The sequence below is a fragment of the Silurus aristotelis genome, assembly GCF_946808225.1.
Source record: "Silurus aristotelis genome assembly, chromosome: 29".
In the NCBI taxonomy this organism is placed as follows: domain Eukaryota; kingdom Metazoa; phylum Chordata; class Actinopteri; order Siluriformes; family Siluridae; genus Silurus; species Silurus aristotelis.
The window spans coordinates 6,506,620-6,525,998 of record NC_139602.1 but is presented as its reverse complement, the minus strand read 5'-3'; the positions used below and the strand labels follow the sequence as shown (position 1 = coordinate 6,525,998).

The 19,379-nt window shown below is 48.2% G+C and overlaps 2 protein-coding genes across 5 annotated transcripts in view; one reads left to right on the top strand and one right to left on the bottom strand.

Moving 5' to 3' along the window:
- Window positions 1–19,379, top strand: part of LOC310722610 (uncharacterized protein) — a 676,055-nt gene that overhangs the window by 411,159 nt on the left and 245,517 nt on the right. The gene's annotated exons all lie outside the window — the stretch shown is intronic.
- The window catches only part of tab2 (TGF-beta activated kinase 1 (MAP3K7) binding protein 2), a 29,654-nt gene that overhangs the window by 5,831 nt on the left and 4,444 nt on the right, over window positions 1–19,379 (bottom strand). For all 3 annotated transcript variants that reach the window (XR_014532395.1, XM_083535054.1, XM_083535055.1), the window contains exons 2-3: window positions 4,740–4,923; window positions 3,095–4,628 (exon numbers count right to left, since the gene is read on the bottom strand). Coding sequence is in view for 2 of the 3 variants with exons in the window: in XM_083535054.1 (XP_083391180.1) it covers window positions 3,095–4,628; window positions 4,740–4,841 (1,636 nt within the window). In the remaining variant the exon portion in view is untranslated. The remainder of the gene's footprint in view (window positions 1–3,094; window positions 4,629–4,739; window positions 4,924–19,379) is intronic.

Here is a 19,379-nt window from a genome sequence, read left to right as displayed (position 1 = left end):
ATTCAGAGACAAAATGGACCCTAACGAGGGCCAATTCAGACCCAATTCTAAAAAAAGTTTTGAAGACAATTAAAAGACAAATCATACACAATATGGAGACATTTGAGAGATAATTTTGATACAACAAAAATAATTGAGTCCTGATTGAGGACAATTAAGAAAAAATTCAGACCCAATTCAGAGACAACTGACAGACAATTTTAGAGACAATTGACTGACCATTGAAACCCAATACAGGGTCAATTGAGACCAATTGAGAAACAATTCAGACCCAATTTTGAGACAATTCGGAGACAACAGAGACAGTTTGGAGATAACATACAATTAAGAGACAATTTAGACCCTATTGTGAGACAATGCAAACCCAATTGAGAAGAAAATCTGACCCAATTCAGAGACAAAATATACCATATTGAGAGACATTTCAGATCTAGTTGAGATTCAATTCAGAACCAACTGGAAGACAATTTAGACCCATTTGAGAGAGGATTTAGAGCCAATTGAGAAAGAAACACAATTTGAACCCAATGAAGAGCCAACTGAGACCCAATAGTGGACAAAATTCAGACCCAATTCAGAGACAACTGAGAGACAATTCAGACCAACAGAAATAGTGTTTAGACCCAACTGATTGGCCATTGAATCCCAATAAAGACGATTGAGACCAATCGAGAGACAAAGACCCAAATGAGAAAGAATTCAGACCCAGTTCAGTCTCTCGGACCCGAGCAGTACCGCTGTGTTCTGGTTAATGGAGCAACATTCAACATGGCGGACGCGGAAGATCTCGATCGCTTTCTCGCATCTCCGAGTCGCCGTTCTGCACTCAACCATTTAATCAGCACTCTCCATCTTCCTGTCTTCACTCATCGTCTCGTGAAATCAATCTCTCTGTCAAGCGTGGCTGCGCTCCCCGTGCGGCTGCTGGAGTTATTAGACAATAAGAAATGCTTTTCTTAATGGAATCAAATGCCACTCCAGGCCTCCCCACCTGACTTTACCAACACCTTTGTGATTGAATACAGCACAGATCTCAACCAAAATCGTCACCCAATTCCCACCAAATCTCCCTAAAATCTCCACCAAAACCCTACCAAATCTCCACCACAATCCTGCCAAATCTCCAACAAATCTCCACCAAAACCCTACCAAATCTCCACCACAACCCTACCCACTCTCCACCAAATCCTTTCAAAATCTTCACCAAAACCCTACCAAATCTCCACTAAATCTTTACCAAATCTCCACCAAAACCCTACCCACTCTCCACCAAATCCTTTCAAAATCTCCACCAAAATCCTTTCAAAATCTCCACCAAAACACTATCAAATCTCCACCAAAACACTATCAAATCTCCACCAAAACCCTACCAAATCTCCACCACAACCCTGCCGAATATCCACTACAACCATGCTGAATCTCCACCAAAACCCTACCAAATTCCTACCAAATCCTTCCAAAATCCTTCCAAAATCTCCAGCAAATCCTTTCAAAACCTCCATCAAATCCCCATCAAATCTCCCCGAAATATACACCAAAACGCTACAAAATCCTTCCCAATCTCCCTAAAATCACCACTAAATCCTCCCCAAATCTCTACCAAATCCATACTAAATCTCCACCAAATATTCCAAAAGCTCCACCAAATCCTTCCCAAATCTCCACCAAATGTTTGACAGAACCAATCAAAAATGTGTATCTTGCATTAGAGTAGTTAAAGTTTGGTGCTTTGAGTCCAATTCTCTCACACTGACCACTGCATGTTCAACATGCACCTCATGGTAAAGAGTCTCTGGGGATTTGAGAATTAGAATGGTTTCTCTCCACAAAGATGCCGAGGCTGAAAGAAGATCAGTATCACCCTGAAACTGAGTTACAGTACAGTGGTCAGGGTCATACAGAGGTTTTCTAAAAATCCCAGCAACAACCTGTGCAGCTCTGGTGAATTTCATACCCAGGAGGATTAAGGCAGTGCTACACAACAATAGTGCTCACACACAATATTCACAGTTTTGACATGTTCACTGAGGGTGTACTCACTTTTGTTGCCAGATTTTTGGACAATAATGGCTGTATGTAGTTATTTTTTTTAGGAGACAGAAAATCTGTACTGCTACACAAACTGCACACTAAAATATATCCGAGTTTCATTTCGATAGTATTGTCCTTTGAGACGATACTAAAATGGTTGCTGAAATGTCAGAGGTGGACTTACTTTTGTAAGATATTGTATATAATCATAACACACACACACACACACACACACACACACACACACACACGCACAGGCCTGAGACACACCTCCACTCAAAAACACACACATTATACATTAACTACCACAAAGCAATTAACAGGCGCAGACATCGACTCAAAGTAGGTGCACCAATACACACACACACACACACACACACACACACACACACACACACACACGCTTGGTCAATGACTCACACGTCATGGGGGCAAAAATCCATATAAGGTAAACACTGCCCTGATGTTGCGCATTTTACACACACACACACACTTCAGTCCAAGTTACTTTTTACTCTCCCTACAAACATGCACTATGCTGATCTTGTGCGCTCGCTCGCTCTCTCTCTCTCTCTCTCTCTCTCACACGCTCTCTTACACACACACACACACACACACACACACACACACACACACACACACACAAGATTTAAAGCTGGGATTCTGAGAGTATTTTAATAAGTGTGTGAGTCTACACAATTTTTGAACACCCCGCCCAACGTCAATAAGACAGAAATTTACATTGAGGAACGACACACACACACGCACACACACACACAGCCCATTTGGCAGGACTGAGTGGAAAATTACAATAAAAAATCCATTTACTACTGTGTTTAAAATAAAAGATGGATAGACAGACAGACAGAGATAAATAGACAGACAGACAGACAGTTAGACAGGCAGGCAGACAGACAGGTTTGAGAAGGACAATACAAGCATGGGACTGTGTAGCTTCTTTCTCTCTAGAAAGGGACATTTGAAACAAACTTAAAGACAAAATAAAAATTTCCACCCCAGTCATGACGTGCACACACACACACACACACACACACACACTTACCCTGTGTGTATGCGGCATCATCAGAGCCCATGCTGGGCCGGCGGCTCTCGGTGGCTCTCGTGTCTCGTTTGGGGGACAGCGGCTCGGGCAGGCTGATCGACTCAGGCTCAGGGCAGTGCTGCTCGGTGCCGAGTAATTTGTTGGGCTCGAAGGTGGGCGACACGACGCCGGAAGACACAGAGGGCGGCTTGTTGGGTGATACTGTGATCTTGAAGGTGTATTTTGTGTTGGGCTGCGTCACCACCACGCGTGGCGACGTGGCCACGCCTCCTGCCCCCACCGAGCTGCGGGACTTGGGCGGGTGGTGGTGGATGTAGGCGGGTCCCATGCTTACTTGGCTGCCTAGGCTCCGGCCTCCCGCGACGCCAGGGAGAGTGGGGTTGGCCGAAATGTAGAGTGTGGGCGGATTCCTAACGCCGCTCTCGTCTGAGGACGCGTTCGCGGAGATGTAGAACTTGGGCTGTGAGCGGCCTGAAGGAGGGATGAGGGCGCACTCGTCCGACGACGGTGGCGCTGGGGCGGCGGCGGGAGGAGAGGCGGCGATGTAGACGGTGGGCTGGCTGCGACTTAGCCCCGCCCCCTCGATGGAGAGCGGATTGGAGGAAGAGGAGGAAGGCGACGGGCAAGACAAAGAGCCAGACGCAGAAGCCGAGCGAGGAGCCGAGGCGGAGCACATTAGCGTTGCCGTGGCGGCCGCAGCCGCGGCTCCACCAACCCTCTGCGGCGATTCGAGCTTGATCTCGATCTGGTTCTTCCTAGGCCCGGTCGAGATATTCTGGATGTTGAACTGGCTGAAGGAGGATGCAAGCGATGGGGGCGCCGGTAGAGACGAAGGCACCGATGAGGAGGTGGAGGACGAGGAAGAGGCAGAAGGAGCCTGAGAGGGTGCGGCAGGAGGTGCCTGGAAGGCAGAGGGGGCCTGGGGGTTAGTGGGGGAGCTGATGGGCATGTAAACGTGTGAGGTCTGGTGGTGCGGGACGCCTTGATGCGAGATCTGGGTGACGTAAGGCCGGATGTAGATCGAGTTAGGGCTGTTGGGGCCGGCCTGGGGCCCTCCGTGGATGTGCAGCGAGGTGGGCGTGTTGCGGCCGGCGTTTGGGGCCAGCGTCACCGTAATGGGGTTAAAGCGATGGGTGGCCGTCAGGGGCGTAGAGCTCTGCCCCTTGACCCCAAGCTGGAAGAGGCCGAGGTGCTGAGGCGGCTGCGGCTTCCGCGCCTGCTCCATTACGCAAAAGGCGGCGGGCGAGTGTGTGTGAGCGTGCGGGTGGGACTGAGACTCTGCCTGGTAGAAATCGGAGGCCGGCGTTGGGGGACCGTTCACTGGTCCGTCGCTCAGGCTGTGCGAGAGAGTCCTGCTGCCATTCATCCTGACTGGCTCGCGATGCACGGCACCATGGGTATTCTGCGACACACCCACGTTGAGCTGGGTCATGTGATTGCGCAGGTCCGTCACGCTCGGGCTGCCCTCGCTGTACAGGAAGCCGGGACTCACCTGGGTCAGGTACTCGCAGCACGCCTCCAAGTCGTTCTTATTCTGACGGAAAAATAGAGACATACAGTGAGGGACAGTTCCCCGCCAAAAAAATAATTCTTAATTTTAAACCCAAACCCACTGTCCCGCCCATTTCCATGCTGCCCCGCCCACCTGTAGAACACACTGAGACACCACGCCCTCTGGCACTTCCGGAAACTTCTGAAGCAGCTGTTGCAGAACTTGAGTGTCAATCTGCTGATTTCCCCGTGCCATTCGGGGACTGGCGGGACGAAGCGGGGTGGACCTCAGCGCACACACTCATGCACACACCCGCACGATCACAGCATCTTTTGTTCTAGAGAGAGAAAAAAAAAAAAAAACATACGGGTTATCGTCAACGTACAACAAGTGTTCCTTTCTTCATTTTCTCCTTCTATCTACCGCTTTAGAAACTTGCAGTACTCGGTTTCTAATGGAAACCAACAGCACCAGTGCCAACAGTGCAGAAGGTTCTTTCCAGAACTGAAGGTTCTTTCTCTCTTTAACACACGCACAAAGTGTTTTCAAACGAGGTTAAAAAAATACAGTACTGGATCATAAAAATATACTCAAAAAAATCAATACGAACAAACAAATAGAATTATGCGTAGTGGTTATTGGCCTCTAGAGGCCGTTCTCGTAATGCCAGCAAAGCGAAAACCCAGAAAAACTATATCGGTATGGGTTTTTGCCGATAGACGATTGTTCCAGCAATCGGCAAATTTGATTAATCGTCCGACTTCTAGAAAACGATAGTCAAAAATGGTGCACTGTACAGTTATATAACATGGACCCCAAAAAAAACGCTTTTGTTTGGACCATGTTTAGAAACTCGCCAACAGTCGCATATTCAAGCCACCATAATGGTTCACGTACACAGAGTATTAATAAACAAGATGTCGCTCAATTAGAGGCAAAACCTGTGATAAAACCGATCTGCTTTTTTCAAAAACGTATAAATAAATAAAAATAAACAGGGGCGGAGCGTCGCAAAGCGCTGTATTCTCTCGAACCAACTGCTGATTGGCTTCCGCTGACCAGCAGGTTTTCTACGGTACCAGCGAGTTCACGACCAGTTCCTAAATAACAATTCAAAAAGTAATTTTTTGTACGAGATTCCCAATGCGATGTGAATCCTGCACGATTTTGATTCCTGTTTCGCTAGCGTTGTGCTAAAGTCCCCCCCGCGTGACCTCCGCAGACTCTCGCCGTCCTGTAGGTGTCGCTTTGAAGCCGCGTTCGCGTCATTTCCTCGCTCGGCTGTCGCGGTTTTCCTGAATGCATGCTTGTAATAAAAATAAAAAAATAAAAAAATTACTTTTTCGGCCAGCTGCTACTGTGTGTTATCGCCGAGCTGTTTCCTGTCAAACAGAAACGTCCCCTGACACACACACACACACACACACACACACAGCACAACCCGCGTTCGGAGCAGAACTCGACCGGCGCAATCGACAAGAGATTACAGATAAAGAGCAGTGGGAGAGAAAACGAAGGCTCTTCCTTATCGCGATCACAAGCGTGTGTATCACTAATTGTCATAATCAACTGCCTGAAAATAACACACACACACACACACACACACACACACACACACAGATAAAAGTGCGCACACGAAAAAAAAAAAAACTCCTTCCTGTCGTTCCTTGACTATAACAATGCATCAGGTAGAGGGTAGCTCTTCGTGTACACGGGGGGTTTGCGCTGCCACGTTAAGTTTTTCGAACGGAACAAAACGTTTCAACATGACACTCCATGTAAAATTATGTACTTTATTACAAACATAAAAGAAATAAGATAAAAGTGCTTAATTACATCAAAATGGATATACGAGTTAATCGGTATGGTTATGAAAATAATCAATCAGCGCTCTCCGTGCAGCACGCAGTCTCGAATGCAAAGCACGTGGCTGTTTGCAAGCCGCGGTCAAAACGAATGTGGCGGACTCTAGAAAGGATTCAAAAGGGAACAACGATTGCGCGATTATTTCTGCTCGCTGCTGAGGCGTACACAAAATTCATGAGTGGGTACTTTTTTTTTTTTTACCTCTTTTTTAAATATCGGGTTTCAAAACAGTTTGAAATCAAACAAATGTATTTACGCAACGCTCCGGGGTTCCAGATCATCCTGAGACACGCGGAAACGGTCGTAAAATTCTTTTTTTTTTTTTACGAACACCCGAGCCGAACTCGCTGGGAAAATGCGGAAACTGAGAAGTCCTGGCGCGGATAAAAACGTCGCTCGTTTACTGGCCAGATCGAGTGTGACACGGTTTAGTAAGTGTGTGTGTGTGTGTGTGTGTGTGTGTGTGTGTGTGTAAGCGGAACAGGATCTGCTGGATCAGATGTCTCGAGGCAGCCAGCACATTTACTTTAGGCTTTTAGAGACCTAGAGCCTCATTTAGCAAGCACCTACCAACCCCCTACACACACACACACACACGCCCAAAAATAAGCCTCTTGCAGACGGACTTGTGGTAAAGAGCGACAAGCTGATTAGCAGGACGAGCAGGTCGTACTGTACTCGACGCCGCCTTCTTGACTCACTCTTGAGACTACTCGGGTAAAAACTTCCGCACACACACTGATGCTACCTGGATTGCGAATAGAATTAAATTGGTACTTCAAATTAAACTGCATATGAATAATCGGCCAAGCAAAATGATTTTAGGAGAACAACACTTTTTGTCCCCAAGGCCCTTTTGGCGATGGGTTGGCGTTTGATGCAGGAAACAACAAATAATTATTCCGTACTGTGTAGGAACCCTGGATGTTCCAAAGGAAAAATGCTAAATGTTAGATTCCCGTCAACCTGAGAAACTCTTGGTTATGTTTGGGGACTAGAGGACCAGCGGTCTCAGGAAGCGATAGCGTGGGCTAGCAGTCGGCAAGAGGATACGAAACGGCGGCACCAACGTCCTCTGGCTGAACTCGGACAGGGGAGCAGAAAAGAAGACCCTGAATGCCGACGATGAAGCAGCACCAGTTTCACATGTCGCAAGATGGAGGTTGTTTGTGTGTGCAAAAACAGTGTTTGCTTTAGCTGGGGGTGTGTATGAGGTTTTATGAGTATGTGTGTGAGTGTGAGACATATGGAAAATGAGTGACACACAGCCCAAGCACAGACTAAGACTAAGTTTGGCGAAATGCAGAAGCCAGGACGACACGTTCCGGTTGCAGAAATCGTGTGTGTGTGTGTGTGTGTGTGTGTGTGTGTGTGTGTGTGTGTGTGTGTGTGTGTGTGTGTGTGTGTGTGCGTGCATTTTGCAATCTCTTCATGGGAGAGGCTCAGTGTTGTCCTCGAATGCCCTGACAGAGGCCTCCTTGTATCTCAGAGCGTTTGGTGAGGGGGCCAACCTGCTCTCCCAGAATGCAACACGACAGCCTGTGGCCCCTGCCTGCTTCCAATCAGCGGCCAGCTGCAGCCTGCGGCACTCGCAGAGAATTTCTGATTTCCTGCCTACACACACACACACACACACACACACACACACACACACACACGCAAACAACCCTACTAAGGGGTGGGCAACTGAGCAAAAGCACTTCAGCCCAACCACAGCCACTGGTTTTGTCTCCGAGTTCTGTGCCAAACAAACTACACACAAACATCAAGAGAATGCACAATTAGGTGGGGTGGGGGGTGAGGGTGGGTTATGATGGGTAAGTGTTGGTTATGGTGGTTTAGGGCTGTTTAGGGTGGGGGGTTCGGGTGGGTTGGTTAGAATTAGGGTGTTAGGGAGAGTTAGGGTTGTTTGGGGTGGGTTGTAGTGGGTTAGGATAAGGGTGGGGGTTAGGGTGGGTTAGGGTTAGAGTGGGTTAGGGTGAGGGTGGGTTAGCATGGGGGTGGGTTAGGGTTAGAGTGGGTTAGTGTGGGGGTGGGTTAGGGTTAGAGTTAGAGTGGGTTAGCGTGGGGGTGGGTTAGGGTGAGGGTTGGAAAAGGTTAGAGTGGGTTAGGGTGAGGGTGGATTAGAGTGGGTTAGGGTGAGAGTGGATTAGAGTGGGTTAGGGTTAGAGTGGCTTAGTGTTTGAGTGGGTTAGCGTGGGGGGGGGTTAGGGTTAGAGTGGGTTAGGGTGAGTTAGAATGGGTTAGCGGGGGGTGGGTGAGGGTGAGGGGGGGTCAAAGTTACAGTGGGTTAGGGCGAGTTAGAGTGGGTTAGGGTTAGAGTGGGTTAGCGTGGGGGTGGGTGAGGGTGAGGGTGGGTTAGGATTTGAGTGGGTTAGTATGGGGGTGGGTTAGGTTGAGAGTGGGTCAGGGTTAGAGTGGGTTAGGGTGAGTTAGAGTGGGTTAGGGTTAGAGTGGGTTAGCATGGGGGTGGGTGAGGGTGAGGGTGGGTTAGGGTTAGAGTGGGTTAGGGTTAGAGTGGGTTAGCGTGGGGATGGGTGAGGGTGGGTTATGGTTTGAGTAGGTTAGCTTGGGGGTGGGTTAGGGTGAGGGTGGGTCAGAGTTAGAATGGGTTAGGGTGGGGGTAACTGAACGACTAGTTCTTATTCAAGCACAAGACAGAAATGCTCTTCTTTTTATTTCATTTTCTGACTTTACTCGCCAAGAGTCAGGGTGTGTATGAGTCAACAAGATCAATCACCGACTCGTTCAGGGCGTCAGGGTATGGACGAGTCAGGGTAAAGAGTGAGTCAAAATAAAGGGTGGGTCAGGGTAAAGAGTCAATCAGGGTAAAGAATGAGTCAGGGTCGGTCAGTGAGTCAGGGTAAAGGGCGAGTCAGGGTAATGAGAGTCAGTCTAATGTGTGAGTGAGGTTAAAAGGTGAGTGAGTCAGGGTAAAAAGTGTGTCAGGGTGAGTCAGGGTAAAAAATTAGTAAGGGTAAAGAGTGAGTCAGGGGTTAAAGGTGAGTCAGGGTCAGCCAGTGAGTCAGAGTAAGAAGGGAATCAGGGGATAAAGGGTGAGTCAGGGATTCAGGCCGAGTCAGGGTGAAAGTTAGTGAAGTCAGTGAGTCAGGGTTAAAAGGTAAGTGAGTCAGGGTAAAAAGTGTGTCAGGGTGAGTCAGGGTAAAAAATTAGTAAGGGTAAAGAGTGAGTCAGGGGTTAAAGGTGAGTCAGGGTCAGCCAGTGAGTCAGAGTAAGAAGGGAATCAGGGGATAAAGGGTGAGTCAGGGATTCAGGCCGAGTCAGAGTGAAAGTTAGTGAAGTCAGTGAGTCAGGGTAGAGGCTTGGTTTCCCTGCAGCATGTTTACCATCTGCTTATTGAAAACCCTGATGTAGAGAGCGAGGGCTCTCAGGCAGCTGCACAGGATTCAGCCTGATCGTGCTGCTGACTGAGTGAAAAATTCTCTGGCAAACGACACACACACACACACACACACACACACACACACACACAGAACTCAGCCTGTTCACCGAGTGCATGGAATTTTCTGGCAGAGCCACCGAGGAGCATTTTTCATGGGGAACACGGCAATGTAAATAACACGGGGGTGGGGGGTTGGGGGGTCTTGGGGTCAACCTGCACACTTTCGATGACTTTTATTGAAGTTTTATTTTCGGTTACTGGATCCACGGCCGGGATGAAATATTGCATATTTCGGTTTTCCACCAAAAAAAAACCCTACGTTTAGATCACGTCTGCAGTCAAAAATATATGGACGTCTACTTCCGCGCCGATATAATACGAAGCTCCCTCGCACGAGACGTCTCGGACCACAAATAAAGTCACGGCGTGCGGAGGAGACATCTGGCTGCACTTCAGAGCCTCTGAGCAGGAAGGTGGTGTGATGCGGGTCGTGAAACGAGCTCCAGAGCAGCTCGGCTTACAGCCTGTAAAGCGTTTTTTTTTTATGGAGAAGACGCTGGATTTTGCCCTCGCTTTTAAACGCTCGCTGTTTTTTTGGTCTTCGTTGCGTGTGCGCATGCAGGCATCTGCGATTTCTATCTGGAAATGTTTAATGGGTGGGTGTGTGTGTGTGTGTGGGGTTACACATTTAGCGTGAGTTATGAGGGTGGATATTCTCTCTCTCACAAACACACACACACACACACACACACCCTTTAAATTCACAGTCTAGTAATAAGAAAGCAGAGTCCTGTTTCTATAGCAACGGCTCGTCCACGTGTAGTGCAGAGCATCGATTTGGGATGTGCAGATAGAAGTTTCTATCCCAAAAGTATTGGGACACCTGACTACACATGGTTCTTCCCCCAAACGGTTTTGATGCATGAACATGGAGACCCGGAAACCTCAAAGCCAGCTCCATGAACATCTGCTTTCCATAGGGTGGAAGATGTGACATCTCTCCTACTCTAGAGCTTCAAGCCTATTGGGATGAATGTGAAAGTCACCCCAGGCCTCCTCACCTTACCTGCATCACTACCTGGTTTACTAATGCCCTTGTGTCTAAACGAGCACCTCACCTCCAGCTCATTTTCACAAAATCTCCACCAAACCTCCACCTCATCTCCACCAAACCTCCACCTCATCTCCACCAAACTGCCACCAAACCTCCACAAAATCTCCACCTCATCACCACCAAACCTCCACCAAACCTCCACCTCATCTTCACCAAACCTCCACCTCATCTCCACCAAACTAGCAGACCATCTTCCTGGAACACTCAACCGAATAACAGCGAATGCAAAATGCAGTGTTTAAAACACACATACAAATCAAGAGAACGTGAAGAGAACGCCGGTTGCAACTCTTTCGCTTCCGCAGCCCTTTTTTGTCCTCAGGGTTTCGATGGTGTGTCATAAAGACGGAAGGAACTGCAGGACACGGCTACCTCTCTGCCTTGACTCTGCTGGAGGGGGCGTTAACGTGAACTTTCGCTGACCCCGTGTGTGGACGTCTCGGCAAAACTACAGGGACACGAAATGTAGCCTAAAAGTCGCCATCGGCACTGACATACATACGGTAGATCTTTCCTGGAACTTGTTGAAGCCTATTTGGAGTAATGTCACTCTCACACACACACACACTGCTGGAGTCCTGCATACAGCAGCGTTGTTGCTAAATAAATAAATCTGAGTGCACAGTCAACAGGATGCATCTGGTCCACGTTAGCAGAATTAGCGAGTAAAAAAGAGGGGAAAAAAAAAAAAAAAGGCACGAGGGCACTCAGAAGATATTACTCTGGGAGATGATGGGCCCTGTTCCAAACTCGCACTGGCACACCGACACACACTTACACACACACACACACACAAGAGCCTGAGAGCTTCATACTCTGCTTGCGGTGTTTTCAATACACTGCGCTCCTCCTACAAGTGGAATAAATCACTCCGAGGATGCGACCAATGACCACCTGGAACAAGTGGGTCGATAAAGAAGCGACCATGGTGACCATAGAGACCATATTACTTTAAAAAGAAAAACTGTCGTGGTTACTATAGAAACCACCGTTACTGTGGTTACTTCAGAAAAGGGAAAAAAACGAAAGCTGTTAAGGTTGCCATAGAGACTACGTTGTCGAGGTTACCATAGAGATTACGTTGCCATGGTTACTTTAGAAACCAAAGCTGTCAGGGTTACCATAGGGACTACATTGTCGAGGTTACGTTGCCGTGGTTATTACAGGGACAATGTTGCTGTGGTTACAATCGAAATGGCAGTCACTACTATAGAAACAGGAATCGTCACGGTTACCAGAAAGACTGCAATCGTAGCTATAGAAACGGAAAAGCATTACTATAGTACAGTTACTGGTGCAAACGGATGCCCCTGGAGTTGCCTTTCAATAGAGTTGAAAGAACTTTTCTATGGCACAGAAAACATTTATTTCGAACATGAAATACCGGTCACGTGGCACGACCCGAGACACGTCCCCGAGCGAGTGCGGATCCGTCCTGACTTTGTGAAGGGGAAACCAGACCGGGTTTAATCCGAGATTTGTCGTTTCGTGTCCCGGGTGAAGCCCCTGAAGCGCATTTCCCCCCGATCCTGACAAACGGTTCTGCCAAAGAGGCGTCGAGTCGAAACATGTGAGGAAACAAAACACGAGGAAAAAGGCAAAGAAAAAAAAAAGGCCCTGGAGCCATCACGCTGCTCAAGTGGGACGGCTCTCCGGCATTCCACGTACGTTCATAAATACTCCGACACACACACACACACACACACACACACACACACACACACACACACACACACACACACTTCAATGGCACTTGTGGTCTCTTGATGCATCAGTGATTTTTCGATATGGAGGACCATGTGTAAACGGTTCGAATTCGGATATTCGGTGCGTGAAAAAAAAAAAGAATTCACGGGACTGTCAGACACGTGCCAGGGGCGTGGCTGATTCGGGCCATGCCCACATTATGCTTAGATGCGGTAACACTATACAAATTCAGACATCAGTAGAGCAAATCCATGGAAATCTATAAAAAAAAAAAAAAAAACATTCCTGTCATTTCCAGGAAGTCTCGACACAACCTAGCGCCTGTTGTAACCATGACGTCCGCAGTTGTCGTCCGCAGTGGACACTCGACCATAGGTTCTTTAACATCCCTTTTCTTATTCGGTCCCCATCGTCTCTTAGAATGAAGCTCCACTCCTCTGAGATGATGTTCCACTAGATTTTTTGGGGGGGGGGATTTTGTGCGCCGATGTATGTGAGGTGAGGAAGAGGTCTGTGGTGCTGTGGCAATTCATCCCAACGGCGGTTGGAGCTCTATAGCAGGAGATCTTCCAACCCTTGGCGCTGGGCTTTGTGGACAGACTCTTTTTTCTTGCATCCAAAGACGTCCCAGGCAACTGTGTCTCTCCGAGATTTGGTGAAGAACCACATCTGTCTGGGAAAGCCTGATTCTTTTGGTCCGGAACAGAGAAAATATAAAGGAGAAGATCGAAAAACTAGCAGATTAAATGCTGAGCTTCACCCCATTAGCAGCAGAAGCTCCACATGGGAGGGGTGAAATGGGTTTGTTGGCGGCAGAAACATTTCAAAGAGTCCACCAAAGCACTTCCAGGTTGGAGCAGAAACGTTTGAGACGTCCTGCGGCTTCAACCTGAACAGTGACTGGGTGGTTATCGACCCCTTTTTAAATCCCCGACACCTTTACTCTCAGGCGTCGCTTCCAAAACGTCGGGGTTCCCCAGTACCGTCTCTCGGGACCCATTGAAATGCCGAGCGGGAGGAACTGAAGCTGCGAGTGGGGAACTGAAAAAACGGCACACCCTGGAAGCTCTGCATTGCGTCGTTTTCGGATTTACGTTAGGGCTATAAATAACAAATATTTTGCTGATCGATTAACCGATCATTCATTCATCATCCATTTTCTCCCGCTTATCCGTAATTCGGGTCACGGGAGCAGCAGTCTAAGCAGGCCCCCGCCTTCGACTACTGCCCAATCCTCACAGCACCGTCCCTTACGGTCCCTCCTGCAGGTGGTGAGCCCATGGGAAGGCGGCCCACGTCACTCCGACGTCACGGACCTTGATATCTCCCTTGTAAGGGACCCCCGGAGCATAGAGGGTTAAGGGCCTTGCTCAAGGGCCCAAGAGTGGCAGCTTGGCGATACCGGGCTTGAACCCCAGACCTTCCGGTCGGCAACCCAGCGCCTTAACCGCTGGAGCCACCATTCTTGATTAACCGATCAATTATTATAATTAATCAGATGTTTTTTAGGGTGGGTGGGGAATTAAATGTTTTGCTCGTTATAACTACATAGAATGTTTTGACAATTTGTGTTCAGACATTTTGTTTAGTTGTATAGATATGAGCATCTATAATATATCATACATTCAATTTTGCAGAATAATTGTGACACCAGCGTGTTGTTCCGTACTGCGCAAACTCTGCTTTGCGGAACTTGCAGGTTCTTTGTTGCGACTTGGGACGCACACCTTTTCTCGCTGCTGGTTGACCCTGTACGGATCGCTGTTTTGCAAGCGGCTGCGTTATCTTGCCGTCGCGCTAACTTAAGCGGTTGTTCGACAACGCCATTACCGTTTTACCGATTAGTTGTTGCAGCCCTGCTTTATAAGGTTTTAAAAAGTTGTTACTTGAAGCAAAGGGACAGATAGTCAATGAAAATAAAATGAGAAATTCGAATTAAATCGGTGTGTGTGTGTGAAAGAGTGTGTTTGCGTGCGTGTGTGTGTGTGTGTGTGTGTGTGTGGGAAAGCGGAAATGCTTGCCGCAGCTGCTAGGAGTATTACTCCCCACCTTGAGGCCAAGCAAAAGACAAATGGCAGCCAAGTCACATGACGGCACCGTGAGGAAGCGTGCCCGCCGTTGGAGAGGTGGCCTATGGTGGGTCAGTTTCGCACGTGTCTCTCGGTGACGAGGGAGAAAGGAAAGAGCTCGGGGTAGCGTGCCACTGAGGGACTAGTGGGTAAAAAAATCTAATAAAATAAAGAGAGAACTTTTCAGGGTTTCACGTCAGGGGGAAAACAAAGCAACACCGTGGCCTCACTTCACTCCAGCGCCTCCACGCTCTGTGACCATAGTGAATTAATAAGCAGAGCCCCCGAGACCCGGTGGGAGACTGGCACAGGCAGGTCCCCTCATGCTTGGGCCTGTCAAACCACACACCAGAATTAAAACACACCAACGCACTACTGCCTCGGCCTTCAAGTTCTGCTCGGACTTGGGTACTATTTATTTGTACGATTTACGATGTTTTAAAATCGGGTCCGGACCACAAAAAACAGCACATCCCAGGCACCACCGAGTGGTACCTTGAGCAAGGCCCTTTACCCTCAAGATCACGATATAAAACCATTGCGGCAAATGGTATAAACGTAACGGTTCAAAGGGGAGAAAACCAGCAAGCAACTGACAGACCTCTTTATGAAGAACATTGTGACTGAACGATCGCGAAAATCCGTTTCCATGGCTGCAACCCGTCTGAAGAGACGCTTCAGAGGGAAAACGAAGTTATGTCCCTGAGGGTGTGGGTTCCATTTTTACTCTGAATTTCCAAGATTACAACAGCACTACAGGTGGACGGAACTCTCGACGCAACCACTGCTGAACTACTTGAGCAAATGTTAAAACCTCAGACTTCGGATTTATTGATGTAATAAAGTACCCCTTGCGCTTCAAGATCGCCGTGGCAACGTCAATGTTTAGAGTGACATAGTAAATGGTGTTCGCGATTGCTTCAAGGGTTCGCGATGATGATGATGATGATGGTGGTAAAATAAGGGTCTCTATTCGACCCAAAAGGCGACCTTAAGTTTCCTGTAGAAGAGCATTCTGTAGTTAACGTTAGACATGAGCGCGCTTGCCTGCATTTTTACAGACGCTGTGTGTGTGTGCGCGTGCACTGACAGGTTGACAGTGTGCGTATGAGCGAGCTAGCACATTCCTGCAGAGGACCAATGTGTAAGCTGAAGGTCCGAGTGTACCCCCGAAAGTCGGCACGGGGAGACCATTTAGAGCCCATCTAGACGGAGACGCTCAGCCCTATCTCAGCCCATGAAGACGGAGACACTTGGCACTTAAAGACCGAGACACTCGGTCCATCTAGACCGAGACTATCAGTCCACGGAGATGCTCGGTCCATGCAGACGGAGACACTCGGACCATCTATCTAGTGATGGAGACCGAGACACTCTATCCATGGAGACCGAGACGCTCGGTCCATGGAGAATCTGGGATTAAGGGGGAAACTCCTCGACACCGTTAAAGGCTGATCTGATTTCACTTGCTAAGCTGAAACGCTGGAGGAGCTTTCCCATAGCTTAGCCGCTTGTGTACGTTTGCAGCGCTGTTGTGCAACGTGTTTTGGAAAAAGACAGAGAGAGAGAGATAGAGCAAGAGAAAGAAAAAGGGGGAGGGAGTGAGGGAGGGATGAATACAAAGGGAGGGAGAGAAGTTGGTGTGTCGATTCGGCCTGTCCCTCGTTTTGATGGGAAAATATGGCTTGTTTTCTAGCCTGAGGCTCAGGAGGTAATGTTCAAAACTCACAACTCAGCACAGTCAGCTCGCACATGCACACACACACACACTGACTGTCTTTTCGTGTCTGCCTGCCTGAGAGAGAGGGAAAGAGGCAAAGTGAGAAGAAAAAAAAAAGAGGGAGAGGAAAAGTATCTTAAGAAGGGAATGAAAGAGGGACAGAAAGTAAAGAGTGAAAAGGACAGACAAAATAAAGCAACATGAAGAACGACAGCTTTCTCCCTTCCATCCCCTCCTTTATTTCTACTTTTTCCTCCTTCCTTCCTGTTATTTCTTTCTTCAATCCACTTGAGTCATTCCTTCCTTCAGTCTCCTTCCTTTCTGTCCGTTCTTTTTTCAATCCCCCATCGTTCCTTCCCCTCTTTTCCCTGTCCTTACTTTCTTTAATCCTGTCGCTCCTCCCGTCCTTCTAAAATTTGAAGTGTTTTTACACCTTGAATGAAACCCTACAGTCTCACACACAGTGATAAGGTGACAGGAGGATGAAGTGATATTTGTCTCATCCTCACTCAGGCCTGATGTTTACCCTGAGATTCATTCACTCTCACATATCCCACTTTCTGAGGGGGAAAACCCCTGTAAGGCCGAAGGCGAAGGCCGTGTGTCTGCGGAACTGAGACGTTTACGAGACAATAACGGGGACAAATTCAGTCTGCTGCTAAAATGGTTTCCAGTGGAACCAAAAATACAGTGCAGCTGCGTGTGTGCGTCTGTGTGTGTGCATGTTTGTGTGTGTGCGTCTGTGTATGCGCATGTATGCGTCTGTGCGTGTATGTTTATGTGCATGTATGCGTGTGCGCATGTATGCACGTGTGTGCACCTGCGTATGTGTGTGCATCTGTGTATGTACGTGTATTTGCGTGTGCGCGCGTCTGCATGACTGCGTGTGCATGTATGTGCATGTGCGCACCTGCATGTGTGTATGTGCATGTCTGCATGTGAGCATGTCTGCGCGTGTCTGTATGTGTGCGTGCGCCTGCGTGCAAGTGTGCGCATGCTTGTGCGCGCGTTTGTGTGAGCATGACTGCGTATGCTCACGTCTGTGTGTGTGCGTGTCTGTATGTGTGCGCACGTGTCTACGTGTGTCCATGACTGTGTGCGCATGTCTGCATGTGTGTGCGTCTGTGTGTGTGCGCATGTCTGCGCATCTGTGTGTGTGCATGTCTGCGTGTGTGCACATGTCTGCACATGTACATCTGTGTGTGTGTGCGTGCATGTCTGCATGTGTGCTTATGTCTGTGTGCGCGCGCATGTCTGCCTGTGCGTGTTATTTTTAAACCAGCATATCGTTCGAATCTGAATTAAGATGCAAAATATCTTTGTTCAGCTGTTTATCACTTTTTCTTTCTCTCTTTTATTTTTAACAGGCAGTGAAAGTGAGCCGTCATTTCTTCTCTCTTTCCCTTCCTCCCGTCCTTCAACTTCTTACTTTCTTCAATCCCTACATCAATCCTTCCTTCTTCCCTCCGCGTCTTCCCTCTTGTCATCCCTTCCTACTTCCCCCATCGTTTTTTTTTTTCATTTGCCTCCTGTCTTTCCTTCCTGCTTGACCTCTCTTCCTTTACCCCCTCCATTACCCCTCCTTCCTTCCTTCCTTCCTTCACCCCCTGCAGCTGGACCAGATTCCCCATGGAGAGTAGGCATGAGCAGAAAGTCAAATGTGATGGGTATGACCATGCGTGTGTTTCTCTCCGTCTACTCTTCTCCTCTGTCTCCCTTGTTCCCACAGTGCTGTTGTTTTTTGGATGACTGAACCCTACACTGTATCCTCAGGGTAAACAAGAAGGTTTCACTGCACCCTTGTTGCCAAACGGAGGTGAAACACTCGCACTCATGTCAACAACAAGGGAACCTGATCCGCGACCGCTTAAAGATCAAAGAGCGCCCCGTTCTGCTTTATTCCGTCCTCACCCTTCCTCTTTATCCTTCCATGCTTCCTGTCATCTTCTCCTTTCTTCCTTCCTTCTTTTCCTTTAATTCTTTCCTTCCTTGCTTACTGGTTTCCTCCATCAATCCTCATTCCTAGTTATCCACGTGCTTCCTGTTCTTCTCTCCTCTCGTTCATACGATGATCTTTCAGAACTCCTCTATCTGAGATCTAAAAACATAGCCGAGAGAGAGAGAGAGAGAGAGAGAGAGAGAGAGAGAGAGAGAGAGAGAGAGAGAGAGAGAGAGAGAGAGAGAGAGTCTGCCATGTTAAGAGGCTCCGGCAGGGGCCAGAAACGCCGCAAAATGGGAAGAAAAAAAAAAGAACAGAAGCGAAGTCCTCCGTCAGATATAAGGAACTGAAGATGGTCTAAAAAATTGAACATGTGAGCGGTTGCTCTGTGTGTGCGCGTGTGTGAATTTTTTCCCCCCCAAAAAAAATTCCCTCACCATGTAACCGAGAGCCACACAAAGCTTTATTCCAGAGAAACTGGGTTCTTGAATCTGACTGGTCCGCACATCATTGGCAGGAAGTGTGACGGATGGAGAGAGCGTATGACAGGGACAAATTTACACGAGACGAGGCCACAGTGTGAGTCAGAAGGATCGTGGCAGAGCGACAGGGCGAGAATGAGTGTGTGAGCGCGAGTGAAAGAAACGCTGCATTATGCGACTCCAATATGTTTTCAGTGTAACACTGGTATTATTACCGAGGGACAGACTGACAGTATAACAGGGGGACACACTGAAAGAGGGACAGATTGACATTATAACAGAGCAACAGACTGACAGTGGGACAGAAGGACAGATTGACAGACTGACAGTGGGACAGAAGGACAGATTGACAGAGGGACAGATTGACATTATAACAGGGGGACACACTGACAGAGGGACAGATTGATAGTGGGACAGAAGGACAGAATGACAGACTGACAGTGGGACAGAGTGACAGAAGGACAGAGTGACAGTGGGACAGAAGGAAAAAGTG